The sequence below is a fragment of the Gymnoscopelus braueri genome (assembly GCF_963280865.1).
Source record: "Gymnoscopelus braueri genome assembly, chromosome: 1".
NCBI classification, from domain to species: Eukaryota; Metazoa; Chordata; class Actinopteri; order Myctophiformes; family Myctophidae; genus Gymnoscopelus; species Gymnoscopelus braueri.
Genome location: NC_137603.1, coordinates 44,147,896 through 44,167,895, shown reverse-complemented (window position 1 = coordinate 44,167,895; position 20,000 = coordinate 44,147,896). Strand labels below are relative to the sequence as shown.

The window sequence follows — 20,000 nt, the reverse complement described above, 5'->3', positions numbered from 1 at the left end:
ATGCCTAGCCCTAACACACACACACACACACACACACACACACACACACACACACACACACACACACACACACACACACACACACACACACACACACACACACACAAACACACTATCAATTATGCATTCGTGTGTGTGTGTGTGTGTGTGTGTGTGTGTGTGTGTGTGTGTGTGTGTGTGTGTGTGTGTGTGTGTGTGTGTGTGTGTGTGTGTGTGTGTGTGTGTGTGTGTGTGTGTGTGTGTGTGTGTGTGTGTGTGTGTAAGGTTAGGGCCAGGCTGACAGGCAGACGGTCAAGCTGTCAGGTTGTTTTCGCTCTAACAGCACGTCCATTCAGGAAGGAGTCAATCAATAGCACTTACCCTCTTCCTGTTACAGTTCCCCCTGGACTCCAGCCCACTGGCCCACTGTCTGTGTATGTGCACAACGTATGGGGCTATTTTTACCTGTGTGTGCCTGTCCTGCCCCCTGCGCAGTGCGCACACTGTGTTTTTCTTTTACATGTAAGGCTGAGTGAGCAGATTGAGTGCATTCACGTGTTGTGAGCACCAGGTAAAGGACATGTTGACACACAAGTGCTGTCTTCTTGACTTATTGATGTGTCCAGAGCTTTATGTTTCTACTGTATGCTGCTACCTCAGCCTCCTCAAGGAAATCCCTCACATAGCACTCTGAACATGATGGTTTCTTTTGTACACCCAGTAGTTGGAGCTCATACATACATAATAATTTTACTCTGAGAATGTTGTACTGTGTTTTCCATTATATTACTATATTACTATATTACATTATTGCTGCTACAATGTCTGAGGAACCATAACAATAGGATTATACTCTCATGTAGCCGTACACAAGATGTAACAATAAAGAAACCTTGAACCTGAACGTGTACAAAAGTAACAAAATGGACCCTTAAGTAACCAAGGGACTGTTTGGTTAAATTTGTACACTCTCAGTCTCATGGATAAATGACAAATGAGCACTGAGGATTTCACTGAGGAGGTAGTGGGCTGAGTGTCTTGCTCAAAGTCACTCTGACACATCACACATTTGTAGTTAGTGGACAGTCTCTCTAACCACGAGGCCAACCTTCCCCATGTTCCCTAAATTGATGCAGAATCCTTGCTAACTGCACAATCTCATAGCAGACCACTCTTACTGTAATTGAGTTAGTGGTGGTAACTCTGATTCAGAAATTCTGTACGGGTATAGTTTTACGTAGCCAGATGATCAGAGATCTCCACCCACTGATACAGTACGTCTGTTGACATCTAAATCCAATGAATGGGTGGAACAATTCGGAACTGTAAAAAAAAGAAACAGCATTACAGAACTAATGCAACGGCAATAGGGTATTTCTTCCAATAGGACGCATCAGGGCTGGTTTTTAAAGGAGTGAGTGTAAGTTTGTTACCACTGGCTTTCTCCTGAGTCCAATCCGACTGTGACATATTTATGTTGGGATCCCCTTGAAAACGAGATGGTACATCTCAAGGGGTTTATCCTATTAAGGCAACCTGAATCCTCATCATCCAGAGTCCAATCCCCTCCCCAGACGTAACGGTAGACTGTCGCCATGTCAGTCTTGGTGACACAGGCCGTCACACAGGCATTATAACTTTATGTATATACTGTATGACTATATGAATGCACTCCATTGCTGCTGCATTGGCACTATCACACATACTGTACACTTACATGTTTGACCTCTGCTAAGTGATGTCTCTTACTTGCATAAGAGACATTCATTCTTGTATATCTGCTGCTATTTATATCTGCTGCTAAATGCTATCTCTACTCGCACAAGAGGCACATTCTGCATCATTGTCTCCGCCAGGTCGAAGGCGTGGCCGAGACTATGTTTTGCTCCCTGACCCCTCAAGACGTGAAACTGTGCACACACTCCCTGGATGCCAGAGCAGAATCTCTGCCCCAAATTTTTTACATCAGCCTATTATATCGCCACCAGGAGGCCGATTTTTGCAAAACATTCTTTTTGATTACTCCTACAGATTTTGTCCAAACATCACGCAAATCGGCACACATTATCTCTATAGTCATGTGATCAAGACGGATCTGTCCGATTTTTCATATTCCATCCTGATTGGCTAAGATTGGCATCTAAAGTTTGCAGGAGTGGCCTCAAATCATGAACGCAGCGTCTGATTGATGTGAAACTCTGCACACACATTCCCACTAGGCAGAGGAAGAAATGCCACCCTTTTCACATTGGCCTACTGTATATTGGTGCCACCAGGAGGCCGATTTTTGCACATTGTTTTTGGGCGGTGAAACCGCCCCTATAAGTGAGATTTGGAAAAATGTACATTTTCCTGCGCTGTGATCTGGGCCCAGGAAATTAGTAGAATTATCCTGCGCTGTGATTGGCCAATCACAATCTATTCAGGACTGTGATTGGCCAGTGTCACATGACACATGTGCATAGCCCTATATAAGCAACCATAACTTGAAAAAAACCAAATATTTGTTTTTTTTTCAAGTTATGGTTTCGTCCATCATAAAGAGTGTTTCAATAAATGTATTTATCTTTTGTACATGATTGGTTGACTCCATTCAGTATTGTGATTAGCTAGCAAGACACCGCCCACTTCACACAGGGTGTGATTTTTTTATATTACTCCTACAGATTTTTGTCCGAACATCACACAATAACCTACCTGGCCTGACGGAGACCTGTGCTCAGAGGAAAAGTTTTTCTAGTTTTGTTTCTGTTTGACCATGCACCTTATCTATATTTGAGTGTCCTTCCTTATCTATATCTTGTGTCCTTCTTGTTATCCTACTTTGTTCCCCATCCCCTTGTTTCTTTCTCTATTCTCTCTATTCTTATGACTGTTATTTTGAAATTGCTCCCACTCTTTTACACCTGTGATGTGACAATAGTTAATAATTAGTTTTAGGCGAAATAGATTAAATATATGAGCTACACACACACACACACACACACACACACACACACACACACACACACACACACACACACACACACACACACACACACACACACACACACACACACACACACAAATGCACATGTGCATGTGCATGTAAACTCATCATATCCTATCCCTGCACCACATGTGTTGACCTACAGTATTAAACAATAAAGTGTGATGGGTAAAGTGTTAATGTGCTGCAGCCAATCTTCATCCTGTACTGTACTTCACATTACATGCTATTCAGCAGGGAGTAGGGACATGCTGTATGAGTGGCTGATGGCAGTGACTGTTAAGGTCAGGCTGTTATTCACATTGACCGATCTATCATATTTCACTGTCCTGTACTGCTGGGATGTGTGTGTGTGTGTGTGTGTGTGTGTGTGTGTGTGTGTGTGTGTGTGTGTGTGTGTGTGTGTGTGTGTGTGTGTGTGTGTGTGTGTGTGTGTGTGTGTGTGTGTGTGTGTGTGTGTGTGTGTGTGTGTGTGATGCTGCTGCTGCTGTATCTCATGGTGGGCACGTCTGGCTTCTTGTCACCCTGCCCTTGACTATCACCTGTCTGACCTGTACTTCAGACCTGGGCCTGCTCACAACCCTGTGTGTGTGTATATATATACAGTATATATACATACATGTATGTGTAGGTGTGTGCGACGGCATGTGTGAGTGGTTGTGTCTAATATGAGCCCCAGGCGAGGAGCGAACTGCTGCTGAGTTCACCCGGCCGGAAAAGCAATATAGGAGCCACAGGGTGAGAGAGAGAGAGAGAGAGAGAGAGAGAGAGAGAGAGAGAGAGAGAGAGAGAGAGAGAGAGAGAGAGAGAGAGAGAGAGAGAGAGAGAGAGAGAGAGAGAGAGAGAGAGAGAGAGAGAGAGAGAGAGAGAGAGAGAGAGAGAGAGAGAGAGAGAGAGAGAGAGAGAGAGAAATGGAGTGAAGAAGAGTGAGTTCAAAGGGGCAAGAGAGGGAGATGCGGGTAAAAACACTGAGAGATAGAGAGATAGATGGACAAGGCGTAGTGAGGCTCTTTCTAGCTCGGTCTCCGTGGGAGAGAGATGTCAGTCTGTGTCAACTCACTCCACTAACCAGCCTCTAGCAGAAGCTTCTCCAGTACACTCTCTCTCCATCTTTCCTGCTCTCTCTCTCCCCGCCTCTTTCTTTGTCTTTCTCTCTCCCTTATCTGTCTCTGTCACACTCTCACACATCTATCTGTGTCTTTCTCTTTCCCCCCTCTCGCTGTCTTTCTGTCTTTCTCTCTCACACTCTATTGCTCACCTCCTCTCTCTCTCTCTCTCTCTCTCTCTCTCTCTCTCTCTCTCTCTCTCTCTCTCTCTCTCTCTCTCTCTCTTTGCCTCAGCTGCCCGAGTCAGAAACGCTCCACAGCTCAGATGGAAAAGAGGAGAAGTAAATAACGCAGTATCCAGTGAACTTCTCTTTAAAAAAAACAATGGCACAGGTCAGGTCTCCTCCTGATCAGACCGCGGGTCACTGAGAATGGGCCGGGCTCCAAAACGCTGTGGAATAAAGGCCCCAGAAGGCCAGGGGCTCAGCCATGGCTCATCAGCTGCCTTTCCCTCAGTGCCGCGGGGACCAAACATGGGGTGGCAAATAACTCTTCAAACACCAAGGGATCAAATCCTGAAATCCCTTGTAAATGTCAGCGTCTGTTTGAGGAAATGTCAGTGGAAGACGCACATGCACAGACACACACCCTTGCCAGTTTTGTACACTTCGAAGCTTCATTGGACATTTTCAGTGAAGCTTAATTTTCATCATAAAATATGAAAAAGTGTTTGTTTCCGGAGACATTCAAAATAATGTGTTTTTTTAATGTAATGATGTACCAAATTGTAGACTCCTCATGAACAAATGCACTAAATGCATGAATAAGAAAGTGTTTGAAAGCCACACAAACATGGATAGCTCTCCCGTTTACTGCCTGACACAACCGCAATAAATGGCCGATACACTAACGCTGGGCTCTGCGGCTTATTTTTCTTGCCATAGGAGTGCATGTTTGGCCACGATACCAAGCAACCACGCCTAAATAAAATTAAAAAGACAAATAAGTGCAATATAAGCAGTGACAGTCTTCATAGTTATGTGCAGACTACATGCTGGTCTGTTGCATAGGATGGCTGAATAACGTTGATAAAAGAAACAAGAGAGTGTCACACTCACTGAACTGTCACCATGAACCACCTCCCTGTGGAACTCAACATGTCAATCACTGCTGCTTTAAAGTCTTGTTTATTATACTCCGTCGCACAGCAGTGTCGCTTGCCAAAAAGAACAGATCTACAAGCTAAGTACGTGTTGCATTTGTTAGCTGTTGTTAGCTTGTAGCTTTTAGATATGATCTACAGATGTTGAATTGTGATGTGACGTGTTTTTTGCATGTAGTTAAGTTATTATAGGCAAGCGACACCATAGTGCAACGGTGTATACATACATAATAGTGTCTTCCTTATTGTGGAAGCAAATATATAATAGCCGCCCTTCTTCAGCTATGAGAAAATGTGCCTAATATAGGTTAAAAGAAAATCTTATGCACTGCAACCCTGCTACAACATCCTTCTCTATGTAATAGTCAATGGACGTCAGTGTTCTTCTTGCAATTCTTTCTGACTGATCACTTCCCGCATTGACATTCTTAATTTCTCCACTCATGTATTCAGGTTTTTCCTTTAATTTGTCACCCGCCTCTATATATCAGCCTCAGGTGTTTTGCTGTACAGAATGGTCCACTGTGTAATTCTGTGTTTACATTGATCCCTCCTCACCACCGCTGACTAACTTATTGACATCCTAAAGCGCATTTCCTGTCCATTTCGTCAGCGGTATTTACGGATGGCTGTGATCCCTGGTTACACACGGGCACACACGCAACTACATACACATGTACCCTTACACACACAAACACACACATACACGTGTGTATTACTATACCTATGAGGACATTTTAGGACAGCATTGAAAATTGCTGAAGAATTACTGAAAGGTAGTAGATCTACAGATCGTGTAAATCTGCTATTTTCCAGTGTGCTACACCAGCATGCAACTAAGTACAAATCAGACATAAGTCTAACTCCTAAACCTAACTGCAACCCAAATCGTTTCCTAATTGTACCTAAGTTAAACTTTTTTACTTTTTGCAAAGGTTTTTTTTTTTTTTTTTTTTTTTTAATAATTTTTATCCCGCGATTTTGTAACCCTTATTTTTCACCCGGTGCCAATTTTCTAAGTGATCCTGGGCGCTACACTTCCCTCATTAGCCTAGGGAGGCCAGGGCCGAGCTCATGCCTCCTTCAATGCATGAGAGCCAACTGACCTTCTTGTCACCTGACAGGGGGGAGTTTCCCTGGTTGGACGTAGCGCGTGGAAGGAACACGTTATTCCAACCAGTTCCCTTCTCCTCCATCAGGCGCCCCGGCTGTTATGGGGGAGGTGGTATAGCGACCAGGATTACTACATGTTTTTGTGAGGGTATTAACTACCCTGAGAGACACGGGGAGAACATGCAAACTCCACACAGAGTAGGCCCTTTCGCCAACCCCACCTAGGGTATGGGCGCTGATGACGCGGAGGAGAAGACACGCCCCCAGCGCCCACAGCGTCCCCGGCGGGAATCGAACCCAGGACCTTCTAGCTGTGAGGCGACAGCGCTACCGACTGCGCCACCGTGCCCTCCTTTTTTTTTTGCAAACGTTTTTACATTCAAACATTATATATAGGGTTTATCGTCACCCGAATCCGCGTATACATGTTCATTATCCACCCGCCATCCACCCGCGGTTAATTATACCATCCTATTTCTAGATCCGCACCAACCTCATAAAATTATTATTATTTTCCTGACGTTAGTTTTCAACAATGTTACTCACCAATGTCTGTCGCGATGTAGTGACTGTATACAATCCATATCTATGGTAACAGCTTTCGCTTTCAACTTGCTTTGTTGCCATGTCTGCGTTTTATAAGCGACTTTTGGGGTAATTTGGCGCTTGTTTTGGGCTTGTTTTCATAGACCTTGCTGCTTATTTCTCTCGCAAAATATGGCAACACTGGCTGGAGCCGGTACAAAGACCCCTTGCCGGTAACGTGCTGTAGGTGGCTAATTTGTGCCTGATGTAAAATGACGTAATATTAAAATACTACAGTACAAACGCACGCACGGCGAGATTTCGTGCTTTTTAAAAGCTATAATAGGCCTATAGATTGATATCATTAATGTAATTCCCAAAAGTTTTCACCCGCGGTTTATCCAATATTAATTCATTATTATATTTGATTGACCCAAATCCACCCAAACTGCGGTTAACTGCGGCAACCGCGGCTAAAACCGCGATCCGCGCATCTCTAGCACGCACACACACACACACACACACACACACACACACACACACACACACACACACAAACACACATACCTAGTGACATATGTTTTGCATTTGAAGCCCTTCTCCTCCTCAGTGAATCTATGAGGCGCTGACCTGCACCTGTCAGTGTGGTGCCATGATGAAAGAGCTTGTCCCTCGTGAGGCAAGGGGTTAGGTCTGTGTGTGTGTGTGTGTGTGTGTGTGTGTGTGTGTGTGTGTGTGTGTGTGTGTGTGTGTGTGTGTGTGTGTGTGTGTGTGTGTGTGTGTGTGTGTGTGTGTGTGTGTGTGTGTGTGTGTGTGTGTGTGTGTGTGTGTGTGTGTGTGTGTGTGTGTGTGTGTGAGAGAGAGAGAGAGAGAGGGAGAGAGCCATATAAATGATGCATACATGTATGTGTGAGCTGAGCACAAACCCCTCCCCCACCTCCACATGTGCCCTGAGGAAGTGATAATGAGTCCAGGGGGTCAGGGTCTGCGCGCGCGCCCGTGTGTGTGTGGTTGTGGTTGTCGATCGAGATGGTCTCACTCCCTCCAGTCATTAGCCCGTTTCAACCAATTTCTCGCCTGTCAGCCTCTTAAAGTGGTGGTGATTGTCTCTTTCCCTCTCGCTCTCTCTCACACACACACATGCACCCACCCACTCACACACTTAAACACACCTTTCTCCACGCTGGTGTGTGTTTATGGTAGCAGTGTTGTATCTTGGTCTAATGTCTCGTGACAGTGTTCTTCCACTTCCTGTTCCTTTACCCATTACCAACCACTTCCTGTTGCTTTAGCCATTACCAACCACTTCCTGTTCCTTTACCCATTACCCACCTCTCCACTTCCTGTTACTTTACCCCAGTGGTTATCAAACTATTTTATTTCACGGACCTCCAGTTTTGTATCCATTAGGCCACAGACCCCCATCACTCTCAAAGTTACAGACCTGTAAGCGTCCATTTGGTTCCTAACTATCAATAATTTAGCTGGGATCCCACTCAAGGACCCCTGGGGGTCCCCGGACCCCACTTTGAGAACCACTGCTTTACCCATTACAAAACGCAGCTAAGCTTGTTACAATCGGCAATAGAATTATATATCACTGATTAAGTTAAAGGAAGATCACCGATTTTTTTTTTCTCCATAACGCTGACATCCTGCATCTCCGTTCTCCATGCCTGCTCACTGCTACTGTGTGATGTTACTTTGCACTCCATACGAGTACATAGTTAACGTATAGATATGATTTGAATTGTGATATTAAAGATAAGATCATGTTAAATGGAACATGATGTTGTAATATTGGCACAGGAATGACAGACACAGGCTTTTAAAAGGGAGCTGTTGTTTGAATAGAGGAGACATTGATGTTAAGTAGATTGTTTAACTTTTAATGTTTCACCTTTGCACATTGCCAGTGATAAACAACAAGATTTCCCCTCAATTTTAACCATCAATGTTATTTTGCTAACCAAAAGCTAGCGTAGCAGTGGGCTATCATGATTAACATTAGGGTAAGACAATCATTCCAATGGGGCGTTCCAATTTGACTGTGTATATATACACAGTATAATTACACGTAAGATTATACGACCTGTTGCTCTTAAAACAGTTTGAAAACAAATATTGCGTGTGTGTGTGTGTGTGTGTGTGTGTGTGTGTGTTTGTGTAATGCATTACAGACACAATTGTATACAGTATTATAAGTAATCCCTAGACTCAGACATGACTATTTAACAATAAATATTTCAAACACAGTACACAAATACACTCCAAGATAGTGGTCATATTGTAGACTGATACAGTAGGTATAGCTAGCATTGTTTGTGAGCGCTGTGACTGTGATATATTATAGCTTAAATGAAAAACATGGTGTAGCTTTTAACATACAGTTACACCCTCTTTCTCTCTCACACACATGTACGCACGCACACGTACAATAAACAGTGTTGCAGAGTGTATCCTCTATCCTGTTTAAAATGGGTGGTGGTGGTGTTTGAGGTTGGAGGGTCAGGTCAGGTGGGCACGGCTGACAGAGGCAGTTGAAGGGGACTTCCATGCAAACATTCCGTGACCAGCAGGTGCATTTACTTTAGGCCAACAGCCAACACACTGGGCTGTTGTGTTCTCTGCAAACCCACAGCACTGTGGTTTGGCTGCAACTGTCGAAACGGCATTATCACACGTTCGCGCGCACAACCATTTGCATGTGCATGTAGGCGGGTGTGCACGCGGACACGCGTGCTGCTCTCCCTCTGTCATTAGGAGTGTCTTTGTGTTTTATTTTTAGCAGTGTGTATTTAGTGTTGTCAGTCTTTCAGAGCCCTGCTCTGCTCTGTGTCTCTGTCTCCAGCTGAGAGCTACAGTATGTATATTTCATAAGCCCCGGGTGCCTTTTTGTCTTAAGACGCGTCGCGCCTCTCTGCCTGTCTCTGCCGCTCAGCAGTGGAGGGAGCCAGCGCAGACTCTTTTAAGTTCTCTCCCAACTGTCTCTCTCTGTCTCTCTCTCTCCCTCCCTCCCTCTCTCTCCCCCCTCTCTCTCTCCCCTCACTGACAGCCTCCTTCTGTTCATCCCTCTGTTTTTCATGGTCAGAACTCTCTCTCTGTTTCTTTCTCTCACTCTCTCTCTCTCTGTCTGTCTGTCTGTCTGTCTGTCTGTCTGTCTGTCTGTCTGTCTGTCTGTCTGCCTCTGTCTTAAATGCTCATCCTTCACATCCAAACAGGCTTGGGCTGCCCCCCCCCCTTTCTCTCTCTCTAGCTCTCTAGCTCTCTCTCTCTCTCTCTCTTATTATCTCCGTCTGTCTGTTTCATGGCTCTGTCAGTTCATAGAAGGGACGGGTTATTTTTCACCCACGGCTGAATCCCCTTTAGAGTGACTTTTTATAGCACACATCTGAGGGTTGTGACAGCAGCTAAATATGGTTCCACCAGAGACGGGCCACATCAGCAGTTAGTTATTGTGTTTTGGCAATCACCTCCACTTTATTATTTTCCATTTGAGTTCAATTATCTGTTTTAAGCCAAAACATCCACTGGGTCTATTTTCTGTTTTATACAGTATAGCTTCTACTGACTTCTCGTAGGCCTTAATGGCTTGTTGCAGGATCGATAGTCCTGTCTTGAGCAGCCTTGAGGCGTTGGCAGTCATCCTATTAAATTCAATCACTATTAACCTCTGCCGCGTCGCACAGAAGGCCGTATGAAAGTGCCAAGAGTCACTGTTCACCTTATGTAGAATTCTAATTAAGGACACTACTAATCTCACCTTCGTCTCTTTCAGACTTGCACTGTGATCGGGGCCGTGGCGGGAGGAAGTAAGGAGGCGGACTCTGCTGCCCAAGGGACACCTGTTAGCCAATCAGGGCCCTCGCCGTCCGGAGCTGACCGCACTGCTTTTCGACCGGCGCCATCGGAGCCAGAGAGAGCTGACCGCCCACTTTCCAGTGAGTGTCACTGACCTCAATACCAAAGCTACCTGACTGTCAAATCCTCAATGTTAAATGTATTCATTTGTATACACCGAGTTAAATTAACATTGAGGATTTTACGCTTTCTTCACTTTCCTTCAGACGCCTTCACCTTCTCTTCTCCATCTGTCCTCCTTGCTTCTCACGTTGCATGATGATACTCTGACCTGCAGAGCCGGCTCTGGTTCAGACGCCTGTCTGTAATGTGTGAATGACTACATTACCGGTATATATTTTGTATTTATATTTCACTAGAGGATAAGCCCCTTGAGATGCAGCATCTCGGGTTTCCTCAATATATGACATTGTGTACTTTTCCTTCTGTCCAGTTAAACACTCCCTAATAGGATGTATCACGCCAGAGGCTGATGCAAATTGAGTTGCGCGTTTCCCCCAGTAGCTGGTCTCTAGCAATGCAAATAACTCCTGTACTTGTTGGTCTCGTTGCGTGCGATGGCTCTCGTGGCGCAATCAGTGTCCAAGGCCGTTATCGTGGGAGGGAAGTGTCTCTCTCGGGGCTCAGTGAGTCAGGGAGCCTCGTGGTTTTAGCAACCGCACCATCATACACAACTGTCTAGTAAACTCTTCAAAGTACACCAACCCAGAGAATGTGTTTCTCCTTATCTCCCGCTTCCTCGCTGTTCCCTGCGTGAGATGCCCCCTGTGACCCTGGCGTGTGGTAAGACAGGAAGCTGCAGTATCTTGAGGCCCTGGAGGGGACCACTCTGAGATCAGGGCCAGAATTATAGATGCAGAAACCCAGACACCAACAGCCTATGGAAATGCTTTGCCGAGTTGCCCGTAAGCGTCTGTTTTTAAACTCTCAGAGTTAAATTGAATTACAAATATTATTGTGCATCAACTTGTCTTTGTCAGTCGCTCCCGCTCCCACCTCAGTCCCCTTCTCCATCTTATATTATCACCCACTTTACTGTATCTCAGTCAGTCCCCCTGTGTGTGTTTTACATCTCGAGGCTACAGTCAGCCTCGGTGCAGGGGATGATAACAATTTTCCTCGCAGTTTGTTTTGCAAATGTCCAGGGGATCGCTCGCTCGCTTTCATCTGCTCTCCTCTCATTGTTGTTCCAGAGCTGCTGCTTTAATCCTCTCCGACGCTCTCCGGCAAGCCTTACACTGGCCCACAAGCCTGTCACTGCCGGCACCACACACACACACACACACACACACAATCACACGTACATATACCTATGTACAACATGATGCGTGGCATGCATTAAAAATAGATGCACAGTCAAGCACATGTATGCAACCCCCCTCGCTGTCTCATTCCCTCTCACTCGCATTATGCACACTGCAAACACGCGTGCACGCGCGCGCGCACACACACACACACACACACACAGTCACACACAGTCACACACATGTGCGTGCGGGCCCGCAGACACCCAGTCATCCCGTTTCATCTGTATGGTAAACATCCCTCCAACAGCTTTAATTGGACTCGTTGGTCACCCCGTCACTATGCAGCCTACACATCAGAGAGGGATGGCCCTGCACGGTGAGATCCTCAGTGTTTATGTATCCATTTTAAAACGAGGGGATTTTACTGTGTATCTGCTTCGACCAATCAGACAAAAGCTTCCCGTTCTCGTTCCTGTCCAGTTGACAGGATACATCTTAATTACGCCGCCATCAGAGACAGGATGACAGTCACAGAGTGGGACTAGCTGTCAGCGCCGATTCATCCGTTCATCTACATCACACGCGGATGCATGATGGCGTCTGGTGTGGTCTGATGGATCTGGTAGACAATTTTGAGCCCTTGTGTGCACTCTGCAAATACACAGTAAAGTCCTCAGTGTTTATTTATCCCATTAAGACCTGAGGCCGATTCTACAAATGCCTTCTAAATCAGTTCTCACACTTTCACGATTCTTAAAGACATTGAATGTTCAAAAATAGCAGATATACAAGCTCACAGCTCGGGCGTCGTCGAATACATTGTATTGGAGCACATGAGTGTGTGGGTTTTATTCTTTTTACTCTGAGAGTCTGAAAATGTAACAGCGTTTGGGAGCCAATGAGCTACATTTGTATTATTGCCTAATTACTGAGTGACCAATAGGGGCCGTTTAACACCCTGTGGCCCCCAACACAGGCCAATGGATTATAGATGATGCAGACCTGCTGTCTGTTGTCTGCACCACTGTCACTTTTAATTCAGAGAAGACAATAATTCTTAGCCCAGTTTTCTTCTATCAATTTAGTTGCCATGCCAAATAATAATTTATATGGTTTGTCGCTGCTGTTGTACCCTACTGGCTCTCCTGCCAGTGAGGAGCCGGTGTGGGTAACCATCCTACTCCTCGTGTGTGTGTGTGTGTGTGTGTGTGTGTGTGTGTGTGTGTGTGTGTGTGTGTGTGTGTGTGTGTGTGTGTGTGTGTGTGTGTGTGTGTGTGTGTGTGTGTGTGTGTGTGTGTGTGTGTGTGTGTGTGTGTGTGTGTGTGTGCGCGCGCCCTGAGGGAGGCCATCAGTAGCCTCTGTGCGTTTATGTGGAAAGTGCTCCTGTCTCCTCTTATCAATGTATAGACTTTGCCCTTTCACTTTCTCTCTCTCTCTCTCTCTCTCTCTAGCTCTCTCTCTCTTCCTGTCATCTCTCTAGTTCTCTCTTTCACACTCGGACACACACACACACACACACACACACACACACACACACACACACACACACACACACACACACACACACACACACACACACACACACGCGCGCGCGCGCACACACACCGATGACTTTCTTTGCCTCTTTGCGTCGGTCCTTTCTCACTCTATCCCATTATTCTTTTTGTGCTTCCTCTCCCACCCCTCCTCTTCACTGCTCCCTCCTGTTCAGGTTCTCTCTCTCTCTCTCTCTCTCTCTCTCTCTCTCTCTCTCTCTCTCTCTCTCTCGTTCTATTTCTGTTGTTTAGCCGTAAGGGCCCCCCTGTCATTTACAGAAACTCATCTCTATCTGTCCCATCAACTCAACAGCACCACACACACACACACACACCCACACACACACACACACACACACACACACACACACACACACACACACACACACACAAACACACACACTGCGCACACACAAATGGACTCATACTTTGTGCGAAATACCCCCCCCCCCCCCTCCCTCCAGGTCCAGTGGTGTAGTGTGGGTGGAAAACAGGAGAGAGGGGCGGATTCATGAGTTATTTAAGTGTTCTCGATCATGCGTGTGCCACCGCGCCTAACACTCGACATGACATGGCCCATTTCCTCCGCTCTGGGTGAAACGTGACACAAGACACGACTGCAGTGTTTGCACAGAGCAATGCATAAGAGGACACACGCAACACAGGCAGATTTCAGTCTTTATATACGTAGGCGTAATGTACTGTTGGTGTAAGAGCTCCCCCATAGTTCACCAGTGTGTCACCAGTATATCACCAGTACAGTATCACCTGGCAGGAAGCGGTGCTTGTTTGAGATAGCTGCTGCTACATGTTGAAACTGTTCCCGTTATCTGCAGCTACTGTGTGTGCTATCTACTTCTTCACACAGCCGTGTGTGTGTGTGTGTGTGTGTGTGTGTGTGTGTGTGTGTGTGTGTGTGTGTGTGTGTGTGTGTGTGTGTGTGTGTGTGTGTGTGTGTGTGTGTGTGTGTGTGTGTGTGTGTGTGTGTGTGTTTGTTTAGGTGTGCGTGCGTGCATGTACTGTACAGTATGTGCGTTGTGCGCACATGCGCTGTAGGTGCGGGTGTGCATACAGATATGCATGCATACTTGTGGCTTAAAACATGGAGTGCTCACAGCTATAGTATGGTTTCTACTACCACAAGCTGTTTTTTAAAAGCATTATATGACATTTAGATCTATAGGGGCCCAATCTTGGCCCCTTTGACTTCCATTATAAACTTCCATTAAAAGTTACATATTTATAATGGTATAAAACCTATGTGATAAGTAATAGCGGAAGTACTTCAACAGAGATTACATCAGAGATTTGGCGCTGATCAGTCCAGTGGTTTGTGATATATTAGCTACGGAAACACAGACCGACACACACAGACCGACAGACTGACAGACGGACAGACAGACCCTCTTATAGATGGCTAGACTGCAGAGCCACACCATAAAATCCTTGAAACTAAAACGTCTATGTGAGACAGAGATAGATGCAATGAGATCGCAAGAAATAGATTGTAGAGAGTGCAGTAACAGCATAATTCTGCACTGAAGGAGCGCTTCACTCATTTTCAATCTTATCTTCATATAATTGGTCCTCACTAATGCTCATTATAATATGGCACCATTTCTGTCTACTCACTCAGCGTCTCACTAATGACATCATCAATGGGGATTCCAAGCTAATAGAAACTACATCCTTTCTCTTTCTGGAAAGTTAGCAGTAAGAAATAGATGCCATTGTTCTTGCATTAATACAAATTTAAATACAAAGTTTAATAAGAAATCTTGTTTGAAATGCCCAAACCTGCCTTTCGATGATGTCACTGGTAGGCAGGTGTCTGAACTGTCCACCGCCCTCCTCCGAGACAAAGAGTGAGTATAATGATAGTTGGTCTTATATTGGGCATTAGCGAGGACCAATTATATGAAGATAGGTTAAAAACGGGTGAAGTGATCCTTTAACTATGTGAGATGGAGATTTGGTTCCATTTCTACAGTCCCAGAGTTACAAATGGATAAATGAACGCTGAGGATTTTACTGTAAAGAGAGTAAATGACCTAATATTGCAGTTGCGTGTGCATGTGTGTGAGTGTCAGAGACAGAAAAAATGAATATGTCAAAATGAGACTTGTTTCAGGGTAGAACATAACAATAAAAGAACAAAAGTATCATCCCTCCCTCCAAGAGTGAAAACAACAACAAAGAACCTGTCAAGAGGCAGAGAGCCCCTATCAGACAGGAAACAGGTCTGAGTTGCGGAGGAAGTGACATCAGGCTCACAGACCACAAGTCCAAACTTGTTGGCATGTGAACGCGTTCGCCGAGCGGTTTGCATCCATCAACAGTTGGTCCCACTTCTCAACGCCGCGCCAGAATCCCTTTGAGGAGAGCTATAGCGCCGCGGGACACACGGAGACGCCTTTGCCGTTGTACCGTGGGCTCAGACATCTGGATGGAGCGGAGTAGACACGAGGGAGACTTGTGGAGGAGATTATACGGTAAAACGAGGAAACGGTCTCTAATGTGTTTTGTATATCGCTGTCCGACAGTATCTCTCCCTAGTATCTCTCTGTTCTACTATCCCCCTGTTCTCATATATATTCCTTTTTTGTCATGCATCCTCCCCCCCACTCCCTTATTCCTCCATCGTGAAACCCCTCTGCTATCCATCTTCCCCCAGTGGGGAGCAGATGCATAAGAGGTGTGTGTGTGTGTGTGTGTGTGTGTGTGTGTGTGTGTGTGTGTGTGTGTGTGTGTGTGTGTGTGTGTGTGTGTGTGTGTGTGTGTGTGTGTGTGTGTGTGTGTGTGTGTGTGTGTGTGTGTGTGTGCAGCCACGAGGCTTTGTGTGTGTGTGTGTGTGTGTGTGTGCGTCCGTGCCTTCTGCCTGCTGATGAAGTGACTGTCATGAGATGAGTTGTGAGTGTGTTTTGATTACAGCAGCACAGCTGGACCTGGCTCTGTACTGGCTGCTGGCCAGGTCCATATGATTACTGTTCCACTTCGCCAGGAGGAGGACCATGGAGGGGGGGGGGGGGGTGATGAGGAGGATGATGTTGGGGGGGTGGCTGATGAGGAGGACGATGATGGGGGGAGGGGGTAGGGGGGCTTTAGATGAGTGAGGACGATGATGTGGGTGGTGGGGGTGGCTGCCATTATCCATTCTTTTCTTAGCGATTATCCTGTTGTTTACTTTTTCCATTAATCGAGTAATCGAGAAACAGGTTTGTTGTTTATTGTTGCTTTTTAATTTGTTAGCTATTAACAAATTCTAATGGGTTAAATCGATTAGTGTTATTAACTGTTGCACCCCTAGGTGGGGCGGGTCAGTGGGAGGGGGGGGCACCGATCCCAATAATCTGGATCTCACCAACATAATTTCCTTGCAGAGGCTCAATGCCTTAAGCCCAAACATGAAGAAAAACTGATGTGTGATGCAAGTGTGTTGACTTGAAGTTAATCACTTTAAACCTGGTGTCTATAATTAGGGTCATTATAGGTGACAGTTTGCAAAACGTTTACAAAAGCATTTTCAACATTTCAACATTTCAAATAGGAGATAAGCTCACGGCTGTTTGTCGTACGACGAAGTTTTATGAACATGAACTGAAGCACGAGTGCACACACAATTTACAATTTACAACTTAGGCATTTAGCAGACACTCTTATTTTTTTACATACAGTAATCTGTACTATAATCTATACATTGAAACACACACACACACACACACACACACACACACACACACACACACACACACACACACACACACACACACACACACACACACACACACACACACACACACACACACACACACAGAGTGAGGGCCTGTCTGTCTAGTGGTTACAGCGATGCTCAGCCATTCCCCCACCATCTCTAGACCCAACAGCAGGTGGAAAGAAAAGGAGATGAGACGAAAGGAAAGGAAAGGAAAGAAAAGAGGGATGAGAGGGAGCAGAGTGTGCAGGAAGGGCTGGTAGATGACAGGAGTGCGGGGAGGGGGGGGGCAGTGAGAGGAGGATAAGGGATGAGGAGAGTGTTGGGAAGAGACAATGAACAGAACGTTGGCTCGAGATGTGTTTTGAAAGGCAGATGGGGGGACCGGGGGGCGGGGGGACGGGAACGGGGGGACGGGTAGAGAACGAGAAGAACGGAGAGGAATGCCACTGCTTGCTATGCTCTCTTTCCCCTTTGCTCCCCTCTCATCTCCTCTCTCTCTCTCTCTCTCTCTCTCCTCACTCTCTCTCTCTCTCTCTCTCTCTCTCTCTCATCTCTCTCTCTCTCTCTCTCTTTCTCTCTCTCTCTTTTCCCTTCACTGGAGATGTGGCAGGAGGGTGGGCTCACATTGAATGACAGGGACAAGCTTGCCATCGCCCCTCCATGAAGCAGAGCTTGTGTGTGTGTGTGTGTGTGTGTGTGTGTGTGTGTGTTGTGTGTGTGTGTGTGTGTGTGTGTGTGTGTGTGTGTGTGTGTGTGTGTGTTGATGTGTGTGTGTGTGTGTGTGTGTGTGTGTGTGTGGTGTGCGCGCGATTAAAATGCCACTGGAGACCTGGGCGGGCATGCGGGCAGGCAGTATACTGAGTCTCTTGGCAGTATACGCTTGGCAGAGTGCCACCTCACTGCCCTCTTTTTCCAGCTGAGCGGAGAGAGAGAGAGAGGGGGGGGGGGATGACTGAGTGAGAGAGAGAGAGAGGAGGGTGAGAGAGAGAGAGAGAGAGCACATTCTCTATGCAACTAGCTATTAATTCACAGTATTCATATTTTATTTCTTTGTTCCAGCACATATAATTTTTTTTTGTGTGTGTCACGTCAGAGGCCAGTGAGTTAAATGGTTGCGTGTGTGTGTAGCTGCAGTGTGTGTGAGTCATGCAGTAATGTAAAGATCACAGAGCTGTGCAGAAGCAGAGCTGTGTTGTGCAGAGTGGCGCCAGGGCTGGCGGGCACTGTGGAGAATTAGTCAGGAGACAGTGGGTTTGGCACCGTGCCAGGGTTATTAGCCCCACACAGCGTGGGCACGGGGGTTATGCCCCAGCTCAATCACTCACTGTGTGCTCTGTGCTTGCGTTTGTGTGTGTGAGTGCGTGTGCACACACATGCAGTTTCACGTGTGTTTTTTTTTATATACGTGTGTGTGTATATGTCTATGACCCAGCCTTTGAATCAGAATTCTCTTCTGGTCACACTGACATTATTGGTGGTCACTCCTGGTTGAGTTGTACCCTTTCCAACACATTCCTCTCACTGTGTGACAGACAGACAGACAGTTACTCCTCTCTGTCTGTCTGTCTGTCTCTCTCGCTCTCTCTCCCCCCCCTTCTTCTCTCTCTCTCTCTTTCTCTCTCTCTCTCCCCCCTCTCTCTCTCTCCCTCTCTCTCTCTCTCTCTCTCTCTCTCTCTCTCTCTCTTCTCTCTCCTCTCTCTCTCTCTCTCTCTTCTCTCTCTCTCTCTCTCTCTCTCTCTCTCTCTCTCTCTCTCTCTCTCTCCCCACCCCCTCTCTCTCCCTCTGGTAGGGTTTGATTTAGTGACTGCCTGTGGTTTGGTGGAGTCAGACACAGAGGGACCTATAGCTCCGCAGCCAACGAGTGAGTCAGTACTTGGCCACAGATAAGCAGGCTGGGGTCATCATCATCCATACTAATGTTTGTGCTGCAAGTTATAATCCTCTCTTTGTTATGGCCCTTTAAAGGACGACTTCACCCATTTTCAACCTATCTTCATACTGGTCCTCACTAATGCTCATGATAATATGGTACCATTTACTTTTTACTAGGTCTGTGTCTCAGAGGAGGGCTGTGGACAGTTCAGAAACCCGCCTACCAGTGACATCATCGTTAGGCAAGTTTTTTTTTTTTTTCAAATTCAAAAAGTACATGTTTCAAGTACACAATTGTTCCTTAGATTAACTTTTTGTTTTCAAATATGATGCTTTGTATGGCATATATTGATACATACATCATCAGTCCTCATGAGGGGATTATTAAGGCAAGGGAATTTTATATCTGATGGCGGTTATTTGCAGAATACTTTACAGGAATAGAAAGCGTGCAGTTTCTATTAGCTTGGATTCCCCATCGATGTAGTCACTGGTAGGCGGCTTTCTGAACTGTCCACAGCCCTCCTCTGAGACACAGACCGGGTAGACAAAAATGTTACCATATTATCATGAGCAAAGGTTGAAAATGGCTGAAGATGTCCTTGAATTGTTTTCATCTGGTATTCAAAGCGTGTTACAGAATGCAATACAGCAGTAGTTCTCGAAGTGGAGTCCAGGGAAACTCAGGGTTCCTTGGGTGGGGGGGGGGGGTTCCAAACTCTGAGAGGATACATTTGTACCCTCTCAAAGTTACGGGGGTCCTTGAAATTAAACGTTTTGTGAATCAATGCCATACACAGGGATCCTGCACGTGTGTAATACAGCATGTGAATATAGTTTTTAATGTGGTATGCCTGCTGGACCAAGGGATTACCCAGCAAGGAGAGGGCTGGCCCCCCTGTGTGAGGGCAGGGGTAGCAGGAAGGTCAGGCTACTGGCGCATCTCAGCAGTGGGT

General features: G+C 46.0%; 1 protein-coding gene across 2 annotated transcripts in view; it reads left to right on the top strand.

Annotated features, from left to right (window-relative positions):
• The window catches only part of gse1b (Gse1 coiled-coil protein b), a 214,501-nt gene that overhangs the window by 63,349 nt on the left and 131,152 nt on the right, over positions 1-20,000 (top strand). For both annotated transcript variants that reach the window (XM_080428993.1, XM_080428992.1), the window contains exon 2: positions 10,593-10,755. In XM_080428993.1, the coding sequence (XP_080285119.1) occupies positions 10,593-10,755 (163 nt within the window). The remainder of the gene's footprint in view (positions 1-10,592; positions 10,756-20,000) is intronic.